Source organism: Piliocolobus tephrosceles, chromosome 2, assembly GCF_002776525.5.
Source record: "Piliocolobus tephrosceles isolate RC106 chromosome 2, ASM277652v3, whole genome shotgun sequence".
NCBI lineage: Eukaryota > Metazoa > Chordata > Mammalia > Primates > Cercopithecidae > Piliocolobus > Piliocolobus tephrosceles.
This window is the reverse complement of record NC_045435.1, coordinates 191,119,507-191,132,567: the sequence shown is the minus strand read 5'-3', so window position 1 is coordinate 191,132,567 and position 13,061 is coordinate 191,119,507. Positions and strand designations below refer to the sequence as shown.

Below are 13,061 nucleotides of genomic sequence, written 5' to 3'. Positions count from 1 at the left end.
CACTGATTGGTGCTTACCTTGGGCCGTCTTCATCTTTCATCTGGATGACTGCTGTAACCTCCTTACTAGTCTCTTTGCTTCTTCCTCTTTTGTTTCTTTGCAGTCTTCTCCACATAGCAGCCAGAATGAGTCTTGACAAAATATGTTACAGCCTGTTTCTTCTCTGGTGCAGACCTTTCAGTGGTTACCCAGTATAGCTGCTGTTATCATTGCTATGGGCCCACAAGGCTCTGAATGTGATGGGGCGCTCCATTAGTATTCTGGCTTCTTCTGCAGCTCTCTGCCTTTCTGGTTCTGTTTCGGCCGTACAGGCCTCCTTGCTATTGAACGTTCCAGGAATGTTGCATTGGTGGCTTTTTCTGCCTGTAACACCGTTGTCTGTATGGCTCACTGTGTTACTTCAGGTCTTTGCTCAAACGTCACTTTCTCAGTGAGGACTGTTTTGATCAATTTTAAATAGTAAAATTGTAGCCGTCCCTCTCTCCCCTTGTTTCGCTTTCCTTTTTTCCCATAGTACTTACCACCTTATCGCATAGCATCCAGTTGACTTCTTGATGATGTTTACTGTTTATAGCTTGTCTTCCCCTTCAGAATGTGAGCTCTAGGATGGCGAGGATCATTGTTTATTTTGTTCTTATATTCCAAACAATACCCATTTGCTGCCATTTGTTGTTAGAGAAAAGGGAAATTTCTTCATTTGCCAGAATTTTTCTAGGAATGGTATTTTTTTAAAAATAAATTTTTAGTTGTTGCTTTTAAACTTTTCCCTGCTTCTGATTAGTATAACTTGTTTGATTCTTTTCTTCGAGTGTCCACGGATCCTGTCTGATCATAAATTGAATGCCTTGAAGAAATCATGATCATGTAATTTTGTGCTCCTGGTGGAGCAAATACCTCCTTAGCACCCGTCAAATTTCTGTCAAGGCCTGTTTTAGAAGTCCAAATCTGTATTATTCTAGAAGAGTATTATATCCTTTTTTTTTTTTTTTTTTTTTTTGAGATGGAGTCTTGCTCTGTTGCCGGACTGGAGTGCAGTGGCCGGATCTCAGCTCACTGGAAGCTCCGCCTCCCGGGTTTACGCCATTCTCCTGCCTCAGCCTCCCGAGTAGCTGGGACTACAGGCGCCCGCCACCTCGCCCAGCTAGTTTTTTTGTATTTTTAGTAGAGACGGGGTTTCACCGTGTTAGCCAGGATGGTCTCGATCTCCTGACCTCGTGATCCGCCCGTCTCGGCCTCCCAAAGTGCTGGGATTACAGGCTTGAGCCACCGTGCCCGGCCAAGAGTATTATATCCTAAAAATTTTCCTTTTCTGTCAACTTAAAAAATTATACCTATAATAATGGTTACATATAGGTAAATAGGTACAACCTTGTATGCCAAAAGAAGACTTTTTCCTTTGTTCATTATAACTTTAGTTTTAAGGTTTATGCAATAATTTGTAGTGCTTTATTATTTTATTTTTTTCTGGAGACTTTTATAGTAACATTTATATAAGGCTGGAGAGGCCATAGCAGATTAGAATAACAACAAGGCTGCATGCAGCAAGAGGGAATTGGAAAGTTACACATAAATACGTGTATACTGAGATACAGGTATGTAACCATTTTGAGTGACCCCAGGCAGCAAATAACAGTTGTTTTAAATGCTCCATTCATCCACCCATTCAACAAATGTTTACCTGGTAACTAACTGAACTAGAGATAGCTAAATGAATCATAGTGTCTGCTTTTGAGGCCCTCAGTCTAGACATAATGACCAGTAATTTAATTATCATTAGTAAATTGAATGTCAGGCGCCCTGTTTGAAGTGCGCCGAGTGCTCTGTGGAAATGGTGGTGGGGGGTTGCTCATTCTGCTGAGGAGTAGCAGGTGCTTCGGTGTTAGACGTTTACCATCCCAGGTGGTTTATGTGTGAAGATTGTCTTTAAAACCCTGAGCCTGTTTATTAGGCTCTTAAATTTGTATTCAGCTTCCTCTTTACAGATCTTATAAAATTTCTGGGGCTTAATGGAGATGAAATACTGTGTAAAATGATTTTGTTAAACACAGCTGTTTTACTTTCATCTAATAGTTCTGTCATTTAGCAGCTAAGTTTTCTCTCAATTCAAGATTCTGTGGTTCCGGGGTTGTCGCTCATGTACTCAATGCTTTTCTCTTTGTGTTTTGCATTACTGTTCTGTAGTCATCTCTCTTTGTTTTGGAGACAGAGTTCACTCTGTCGTCCAAGCTGGAGCGCAGTGGCATAGTCTCAACTCACTGCAACCTCCGCCTCCTGGGTTCAGGTGATCCTCCTGCCTCAGTCACCGGAGTAGCTGGGATTACAGGCGTGCACCCCCACGCCTGGCTAATTTTTTTGTATTTTTAGTACAGACAGGGTTTCACTGTGTTGGCCAGGCTGGTCTCAAACTGCTGACCTCAAGAGATCCACCCACCTTGGCCTCCCAAAATGCTGGGATTACAGGCGTGAGCCACTGTGCCCAGCCTAGTAGTCTTCTCTTAACATACAAATGTGATACCATGCATGAAGGTGGCATGTAGATTATAAAACATAGGAAGATGTAATGCAGATTAACTTTTATGTATTAATACAGATGCTTGGTTGTTTATGGAGGAGCCTGGGAAAGTTATAAATGTGATTGTTGAGCAGCCCATGATATGTCGTGGAGAGAACCCTGTAAGACTGAGTATTTGGTTTCCTAACTGCTGTGATTTGCAGAATATTTTGTGCCTCCAGTATTACTTTCAATTCCTGAAAAGGGTAATGGGGAACAGCCATAAAAGCAGGAATATGGCAGGTTTCTGATTATAATGTAGTTAATTAATTAGTTAATTATAGAGATAAGAGTCTTGCTATGCTGTGGGGGCTGGTCTGAAACTCCTGGGCTCACGCTGTCCTCCTGCCTTGGCCTCCCAAGCTATTGCCGGCATTACAGGCATGAGCCACTTCGCCTGGCCTCTGATTCTAATTTTTGACAGTTTTGTCTGGGCCTGTCCCTAAATACCCCTACCATCTTGCTTCCTTCTCTCGTTGAGGGTCTGCTTATATCCCATCTTTGAAATACTTGGTCGTCTGTTCATTATTATCAGCCACCATGTTCTTTCTTCATGGAAATCTCCTCTGCCCCTTTTGTGAATCATGAAGTTTACAATGCTGTCTTCTCCTTAGATGTACTGCCTGTGACACTCTACTAATAACACCAAACTTTAACTGCTTTGGTTGAAAATTTGATTTTAAGCCTTTAAGCAATGATAAGCTAATTTTCCTGTCATGTTGAAGCCTACTACAATGGTAAGAATTCTTGGAAATGGAATGATTTTGTAGAAAGTCAACTTTTAAAAAAGTTTTTTTTTTAAGACTTTCTCCCCATAACGCTCATTTTTCTCATTAACGTAACCTTACCCCTCTTTGGATGACCAGTGCCTTCATTCTAGTTTTACACCCTGTGTGGTGAAAACTGGAAGGGACTCTTAGCCATTTGTCACCAGTAATTTATTGATCCCAACATGATAAATGGCCATGCCTTCTTCTGCCCCTTTTTCTTATGGCGCAGTGGAATGATGCCAACTGGCATTGTAATTATAGTGCCATTTCGCCTACTTGGGTCTGCTAATTCCCTGAACAAGAAACACAGGCTGTTAAAGGAGGACGGTGAAATAGAAATAGAGCTTTCTAAGCCAGAACGGATGTTTTTGTTTTTTTCAGGGAAAAAGAATAACTTAATATCTGATCACACTTAAAACATTGCTAGTATTTCCTTAGATTAGTATTCTGTAAATAATGAATATTTGCCACTGCACATGTTAAAAATGACTGTATATAGCTACTATCTTTTTGCAGAGCAAATTTGGAAGTGACTGTTGAAATCATATACCTGTTAATATGAGAAGCTGGAGCCCCAGGAACAGAAGATTCTATAGACCTCTCCTCCCACCTCAAATTCTCTATGTAGGATGATTATCTGGAATATATATATATAAATTTTTTTTTTTTTTGAGATGGAGTTTCACTCTTGTTGCCCAGGCTGGAGTGCAATGATGCAATCTCAGCTCACCGCAACCTTCAACTCCCAGGTTCAAGCGATTCTCCTGCCTCAGCTCCCTTAGTAGCTGGGATTACAGGCATGCGCCACCATACCCGACTAATTTTGTATTTTTAGTAGAGACAAGGTTTCATTGTGCTGGTCAGGCTGTCTTGAACTCCCCCTCAGGTGATCCTCCCACCTTGGCCTCCCAAAGTGCTGGGATTACAGGCGTGAGCCATTGCACCTGGCCCTATTATCTGGATAATATTTTAAGTTCTTCTTCTTTTTTTTTTTTTTTTAAATCATGAGCTGGGATTTAAAGGGGTTGCTGATATCTGAGTTATCACTTAAAAGTGTGATATTCATTCACCAGGGCCATACCATTTGTATCTCAACCTTGTGCTGTGATTTGGTTGCTTTTTCAGTTATACTCCTCCCTGGCTCCCTGATGGTTTTATTTTGGATACTGTGTATTGATAGGGGAAAATATGAGGGGAAAAGGGTTATAGATTTTTTTTTTGCTGCGTTTTTAAAAAAAAAAGCCCCCCCCCCCCCCCTGGGAAGTGGCAGAGTAATGTTTACAATCCGTAAAACAGAAATAGAATGGAGCTTGCTAAGAAAAATACAAATGTGGATGGAAAACAAAATTTTTTTTCTGGCCAAATGTGGTGGCTCACACCTGTAATCCTAGTACTTTGGGAGGCTGGGATGGGAGGATTGCTGCAGGCCAGGAGTTTGAAACCAGACTGCTCAACAAGACTGGTCAACATAGTGAGATCCTGTCTCTACAAAAAATTAAAATATATTTGTTTTCCTCCAAAATATTAAGCCAAACAGAAAACTTGAAAAATCCCACTATTTTCATCTATATTTGTACTCCTTGTCTTTTAAGAAGTATGCAGAGGAGACTTGAGAAGATGAATGAAACTTGTTAATATAAAATCTGGTGAGGCTTTTTGTTTTATGGCTTAAACATTTTTTCCCCCCTTAACTCTGTTGAAAGCACAAGCAAGGGCCACCTGGAGGAAATCTTACTTAGAAGAGAAACAAATCCAGGTTCTATTAGATTGGTGCAAAAGTAATGGCAAAAACCGCAATTACTTTTGCACCAACCCAATAGCTTTCCTTTGAATACTTACTCCCGAAAAATAGAATGTTAGGTCTTGAAGTGATATTAAAGATATTCCAGAGTGAGAGAACTGAGGTCTGGTGTGGTTAAATGATTTTCTCAGGGACTCATATTAGTTGACAGACTAAAATGTTGGTTTCCATTTCTGGTTTTGTTTTTCCACTACTCCCTTTCCTATTACAGGATTGAATTTCTCATGGATCTTGCTAGGTTTGCTTAGTAGACCAATTTGAGCACATAGGAGCAGTTACAACATTTCTAAGATAATAAATAGAGAAGAAAGGCCTTTTAATTTCATCCATTGAAACTTCTGAAAACAATGAAGGCAGAGACATTTATTTTCTTTATTTATTTAGAGATGGAGTTTCACTCTTGTTGCCCAGGCTGGAGTGCATTGGCACAATCTTGGCTCACTGCAACCTCTGCCTCCCGGATTCAAGCAATTCTTTTGCCTTAGCCTCCCGAGTAGCTGGGATTACAGGCGCACACCACCACGCCTGGCTAATTTTGTATTTTTAGTAGAGATGGGGGTTTCACCATGTTGATCAGGCTGCCCTCAAACTCCTGACCTCTCGTGATCTACCTGCCTCAGCCTTCCAAAGTGCTGGGATTTCAGACGTAAGCCACCACACCACACCCGGCCAGCAGAGACGTTTATAAAAGGTTATTATTATATAACAAATACATAGTTGCTTCTTGGCCTTTTGGCTAAGATTAAGTATAAATATAAATTTAGAACTATAACCTTCCTTCTTACTGATTCTGTATTGGTTGTCCTGTGTTTTTTAGGCTCTTAAAGGAGCTGGATAGAACCTACCTTGATAACCCTAGAAACCAAGTGGATTTTAAAATACATCGTCATCTTATGTATCATATATATGTAGTCCTCTAGCCGAGATTGAAGTTAGGAAGTTAGAAGAAGACTCCAGTCTGTATTTGACATGTGATCTTTGGAAAGGGACAGCAGTATTGAAGTGTTTTTATCTTTCTTCCAGTAAGCCTTGGCACTCCTAGAAGTGTTTTCTCTTAAAGGAAATTAGATTTGCTGTTTTAATTGCTGATCTTAGGCTTGTTTTAAGTGTTTTTTGCCCCTTTTTCACACTATTTCAAATTGATTTTGGAAGTATGTGATGATCTTATTACTGCTTTCTTCTCATGTGGCCCCATAACATGAAAACAAAAAGAGATTGTATATTTTCTTTAACACTATATAAATAATCATAGCAGACATTCACTGACTACTTAGTGTTTTCACATGTATGTTAACATTTGTCATATGTCTCTGGGAGAGACTGTTGTTTATCTGTGTTTTAAAGAAGAAATTGAAACACAAAGAACTTGTTCATCATTACACAGCTAGTACGAAGTGGAGTAGGGATTCAAACACCAGACGTTTTCTTTTTATTTTTTTTAAACTTTATTCTACTGCCTCTCAACATAAAGATGTTGTAGAGTCCCAGCATAAAGGACCCAGAACCTAACCAAACTAGTAAGGGGTGGCCATTCACATTATAAACGTATTTAATGGGGGATTTCTATTAAAAAGCAGGTTTCTAGAGTGTGTGCTGTGTTGTTTTGGTCCAAAACAGAGGGAGTAATCTCATTGGTATAGGGCCTTTTCGTGACTCTTTTTTTAACCACTTAACAAATCCCAGGATTACCCTTGGGTCAGTGGGCCTTCCTTGGTGCAGCTGTTGTCCTTTCCTTGCAAAGAATAGTCCAGCATTGCCCAAGGTGTGTAAGGCTGTTGAGCTGAAAGAGGAAGCTGGCTTAGGATGATAGGTACCGTAATGGACACATACATACAGGCACCTCTCCTGAGTCTCTAAATGGTTATTCAATTTACATGCAATTTTTTGAAGTACATGTATTATATAAAACAAAGGAATACAACAGTTTCAAAATCTGCACATTTTGAATATCTATTTCTATTTGATGATTTTTTTAGTTAGTTATGACTTAGAGCCTGAAATCCACCTTTAATGTTTGAGGATATTTATGTGCCTATTAATGATCTTGAATATCCCGCTATTGGCAATTTAGATTGCATCACCATGTGACCTAATTTTAAATTATTAATGTCATTTTAAAGCTATTGCCAAGTTGGAGTGAAGGGTTTTTTTTTTTTTTTTTTTTGGTGGTGGTTGTTAGTTTTTAAGGATTTTAAATAGATGGAAAAAATAATTTTTTAGTATACTACTTCTTCTTTTTCTTTTTTTTTTCTTTTTTGAGACACAATCTCACTCTCTCCCAGGCTGGAGTGCAGTGACGCAATCTTGGCTCACTGCAACCTCTGCCTCCTGGGTTCAAGCAGTTCTCCTGCCTCAGCTTCCCAAGTAGTTGGGATTACAGGCATGTACCACCATGCCTGGCTAATTTTTGTATTTTTAGTAGAGACAAGGTTTCGCTGTGTTGGCCAGGCTGATATTGAACACCTGACCTCAAGTGATCTGCCCGCCTCAGCCTCCTAAAGTGATGGGATTACAGGCGTGAGCCACTGTGCTCTGCCCATACTTCTTTTAAATAATTTTATAAAGAAAATGTAATGCTCATATTACACATACTATTTAGTTATTTTAATGTATACTCTTTTATAAACAGTAGCTTAAAAAGTTTATTGCTACAACAAGGATATGCAGTTATCTGAGTGGAGAGAGTTCTATTTTTGAGCCTCATTCATTTCATAGCCATGTCTTGGTGTTAAACTTGCTATTGGATTTTTTTCTCTTCTAGTTTTCTTATTTTTTTTTTTATTTTTATTTTTTGAGATAGAGTTTTGCTCTTGTGGTCCAGGCTAGAGTGCAATGGCGTGATCTCAGCTCACCACAGCCTCCGCCTTCTGGGTTCAAGCGATTCTCCAGCCTCAGCCTCCCTAGTAGCTGGGATTGCAGGGGCCGCCAGCATGCCTGGCTAATTTTGGTATTTTTATTGGAGACGGGGTTTCACCATGTTGGCTGGGCTGGTCTTGAACTCCTGACCTTACGTGATCCACCCACTTCAGCCTCCCAAAGTGCTGGGATTACAGGCATGAGCCACCGCCCCCGGCTTCTCTTCTAGTTTTGTGTTTTGGGATAACTGTTTTCTCAGTTGACAATAACAAACTACGATGCATGAATAGATAAAAGAATGAAGGTATTGTTATTAAAAATAAGGTATCTGTTTTTCTGAATTCTGGGCTTACTCAGCTTCTTAGAGTACAGACAGCTAGAGCTAAGTCCAAATTTTATTTTCGTTTATGTATTTTATATATGAGAAAAGATTTTCATTCATGTTCTTATATTTGACATTCATAATGGTCAGTAAACTTTTTCTGTAAAGGGCCAGATAGTAAATATTTTATGCTTTGTGGGCCACATGGTCTCTCTTGCAACTACTCAGCTATGCCATTATGGCGTGAAAACTGCCATAGAGAGGACAGAAGTGAATTAACTTGTCTCTGCTTCCTTAAAACTTTAGAGGAACAGAAATTTGAGTTTAATATAATTTTCATGCATCACAAAATATTATTTTTTAAAAATATTGTTCAGCCACTTAAAAATGTAAAAACCATTTTTAGCTTACGGACTTTGTAAAAACAGGTTATGGGTCAAACTTGGCTGTTGGGTAATTGTTTGCTGACCCTTGTGACTGTGTTCATTGTCTTCTCTTTTCTTCCCTTTCTCTTAGCATCTGTCTCCTTTATTTCTTATTTTCTGTTTTGCTGCTCAATCATATATTTTATTTCATTGTTAATGTGTGTATAACTTGATTTTTTTAGATTAAATTTTAAGCTATGGAGGGTAGGGGTCTGTAATTTTGGCCTCTTTATTACTTTGCATTTTTATAAAAGTTATATGCTTAGTAAGAATTTGGGAGGTTTGCAGAGAAATAATATCTGTCATTTAATATTTGAAAGATTGTTGTGTAAATTCTTTTATTTCACTTATTAGTTTATTAAACATATGTCCCAGAATGGTTCTATCTCATTAATGAATAGAAGTCATCTCAGTGGTAAGCTAAAGGAGAGGAAGAATCTGTGAATTGATTTTGTTCTTTGTGTCATGTACTGTGATTGATGATATGAACAGTACTCATTTAGTCTTTACACTCCCTGTTTTTTTTTTTTGTTTGTTTTTTAAACGAGATGGGGTCTTGCCCTGTGGCCCAGGCAGGAGCGCAGTGGTGCAGTCATAGCTTACTGTAACTTGAAACTCCTGGGCTCAAGCAATCCTCCTGCCTCAGAATCCCCAGTAGCCGGGATGACAGGCACACACTACCATGCTGACATTTTTTATTTTTAATTTTTTGAGAGACTGGATCTTGCTTTGTTGTCCAGGCTGGTATCAAACTCCTGGCCTGACACTACTTTTTCTATTTTTTGTAGAGACTGGGTTTCACTCTGTTGGCCAGGCTGGTCTAGAACTCCTGACCTCAAGTGATCTGCCTGGCTGGGCCTCCCGAAGTGCTGGGATTACAGGCGTGAGCCACATTGACTTGCCTCTTACCTTTCTTTAAATGTGTTGTTTCACAAAAGTGAATTGGTAGAATTGCACAGTGAAATAAGATTGGAGAAGTTACAAAAAGTTTCTACCAACCCATTTGTTTAGTAGAAACCAACGATTAAATCTCAAACTGGTCATTTCAACTAATTTGCTTGAAAGAAATGGAAGATTGAGTAAAGATAAATAAAGGTTAAAATGTAAATGAAGAGGGTATCTGACAATTAGAGTACTTAGTGAGTTTCTCCCTTGGCTCAACATTTTGTTTGTGTGTCTGTACTGCTATGAGGAACTGAGACTGATGAGCGAGGTGCACAGTGATAGAATGTGTGTGAGGTGCTGGAGGGGCACAGGAGGGTATGCCATTCAGCTTGAGTGGTTGAGGGGTTCCAAAAGGACCATGTATTGGGGAGGTGGTGTTTGGACTTCTTTTTCCCCTTTATTAGCTTTAAAAGTTACTTAAAAATGCATAGTTATTGAAAAGAATCCAGAATTTAGTAAAAAGTGCAAATCCTTATTTATCCTTTCTGCTGTCGAATTCCCATTCTTCAGAGTTGTAGTTTGTAGATTGATAAATATGCTCCCAAATTGAGCTTATGCTATGCATGTAATTTTGTAGCTTGCTTTTTTCCCCCCATATGATACTCTATCCTGTGCATATTTCCATATTAGTAGATATAGATCAACCTCATTTAAAATCTTCTGCTTCACATAATGGTATGGATATATCATAATTTATTTACATTATTTCCTATTGCTGCACATCTAGGTTTCTAACCCGTTACAGTGAATATCCTCATACACATACATTTGTTCTCTTGTGTAAATTAAGTTTTAGATGATGAGTAGGTAAAGGGACTGAGGACTGATGTGGATGAAAAATGTTTTCTAGGTTAAGGGGACAATGCATAGTTTGAAAAACTTTGCTGAAGCAAATGAGAAACTTTTAGTCAGGAAGAAGTATTTCTGTTTCTGGGCTAGAGAGTGCAGCACCTTCCATTTTCCCCAATCATATGCTAGCGCATCTCATTTTATCATAGGCATTTCTTTACTGAATATTTCATGGTTATTTTCTTATTTTAGAGATTTAAAAACTTCTTAAAAATAAATGTTACCCGATGGGGAAGCAGAATCACAGGCCGATAAGGTGATTATTCAGAGGTGACACAGAGGTGAAGTGGGAGTTCTGGAAATAGAGTTTTTTGTTTTATTTTGAGACGGGGCACCTAGACTGGAGTGCACTGAAGCCTCAACCTCTCAGGCTCAAGTGATCCTCCCACTCAGCCTCCTGAGTAGCTGGGACTACAGGCATGAGCCACCACGGTTGGCCGGGACTACGGGCATGAGCCACCACGGTTGGCCGGGACTACGGGCATGAGCCACCACGGTTGGCCGGGACTACGGGCATGAGCCACCATGGTTGGCTGGGACTATGGGCATGAGCCACCACAGTTGGCCGGGACTACGGGCATGAGCCACCACGGTTGGCTCATCTTTTTATTTTTTGTAGAGACAGGGTCTTCCTATGTTTCCCAGGCTGGTCTGTAACTCTTGGGCCCAAGCAGTCCTTCCCCTCAGCCTCCCAAAGTGCTGGGATTACAGGTGTGAGCCACCATGCTCGTTCCGGAAATAGTTTTTATCCTATCTCTGTCTCCTGAGAATATCTTACTCAGTGTAAATCCCCCATTACTATCCAACTTTAAAAAAATTTAGTTAAATCTTAAAAGACCTCTTTGAGAATTGCTAGTTTATCAAGTAGATACATGAAAATGGCATAAATGACTTAAAGTAGATGAATTACATTTTGTTATACATACTCTTGCGTGTAAAATGTTTTCATCCCTAAAAACTTAGTTGCTACTATTTTGTTTCAGACAAATTTCCAATTTTGAAATGTTGTCTTGTAGTGTGATATGAAGTGCTAACTGGCATTATAATTGTATTCTCTTTTGTCAGTAAAGTATTTGGCTTATTTAGTTTCTGCATTTTGCATAATCTAACCTTCGCTAATTTTTCTGTATTAAAATTACATTGCTAGGAGAAGAAGAGAGACTAAAATTACTGTTAGGTGCTGATTAAAAAAATACTCTGGAAACAAAAAAGGGTGATATTTTTCTGTGCTGCTACTAAAAGTAAAAGCTCTTCTTTTTGGTTGCCGACAATGCCTTGCAGTTTGGTTGCATGTGTTTTGTTATCAAGAAATCTGATTTCTTTGTACGCCTCAACTTTTAAAATTTCTCATTTATTTAAAAAGTGCATGCTAAATAGCTGTATTTAGTGTTATTAATTGGAATAATACTAATGCTTTGAGTATAAATTAGTGTAATGTGTTCTGTCATTGTCCTAAACAATCATTGTGTTATCTGTTGTATTGCATGATGATGAAGTATTTATACTAAATTCCAAGGTAATTATTACTTCATGTGAAGTGTAATTTTTAAGCATTCATATCTATCTTTTCATTTAGAGTTACTTTTCAAGAGTAAAGTATGCATTTGAACAAATGAAATAACTTATTTTATATTTAATTTTTCTAGGGCAGCTTTGGAAGAAGTAGAAGGTGATGTGGCAGAATTGGAACTAAAACTTGATAAGGTAAATTTTACATGTTTAGCTTTTTAAAACATCGATTCTTGTTTGCCATAAGTAACCGTTAGTACCTACAATAGTAGGTACCTTTTTTATTTTTTGGAGACAGGGTCTCACTCTTGCTCAGGCTGGAGTGCAGTAGCATGATCTCAGCTCACTGTAACCTGTCTCCTGGATTCAAACGATTCTCCTGCCTCAGCCTCCCAAGTAGCTGGGATTACAGGCGTGCACCACCATGCCCAGCTAATTTTTTGTGTTTTTAGTAGAGACGGGGTTTCAACATGTTGGCCAGGCTGGTCTCAAACTCCTTACCTCAGGTGATCCACCCGCCTCGGCCTCCCAAAGTGCTGGGATTACAGGCGTGAGCCGTCACACCCAGCCTGGTAGCTTTTTATCTCTACGAGGGTAAATGCTATTATTATCCCAGATTTACACATGAGGAAAGTAAGACTGGAGACACTAAGTAGCTTGTGTAAAGTCTAATCTAAGTGCCAGAGCAGGAATTCGAATCCATGTCTGACCTCAAAGCTCACTAAACATCGTTTATGTTGTTAGAGGCTTTTTCTGGGGCCGGGCGTGGTGGCTCATGCCTGTAATCCCAGCACTTTGGGAGGCCGAGGCGGGTGGATCACCTGAGGTCCGGAGTTCGAGACCAGCCTGACCAACATGGAGAAACCCTGTCTCTACTAAAAAAATACAAAATTAGCCGGGCATGGTGGTGCATGCCTGTAATCCCAGCTACTTGGGAGGCTGAGGCAGGAGAATCGCTTGAGCTGAGGAAGCAGAGGTTGCTGTGAGCTGAGATTGCGCCATTGCACTCCAGCCTGGGCAACAACAGTGAAAC

The 13,061-nt window shown here is 39.5% G+C and overlaps 1 protein-coding gene across 1 annotated transcript in view; it reads left to right on the top strand.

The window, feature by feature from the left end:
- The window catches only part of ACAP2 (ArfGAP with coiled-coil, ankyrin repeat and PH domains 2), a 169,736-nt gene that overhangs the window by 47,532 nt on the left and 109,143 nt on the right, over positions 1 to 13,061 (top strand). The window contains exon 2 of the mRNA XM_026455656.2: positions 12,166 to 12,223. Within this exon, the coding sequence (XP_026311441.1) occupies positions 12,166 to 12,223 (58 nt within the window). The remainder of the gene's footprint in view (positions 1 to 12,165; positions 12,224 to 13,061) is intronic.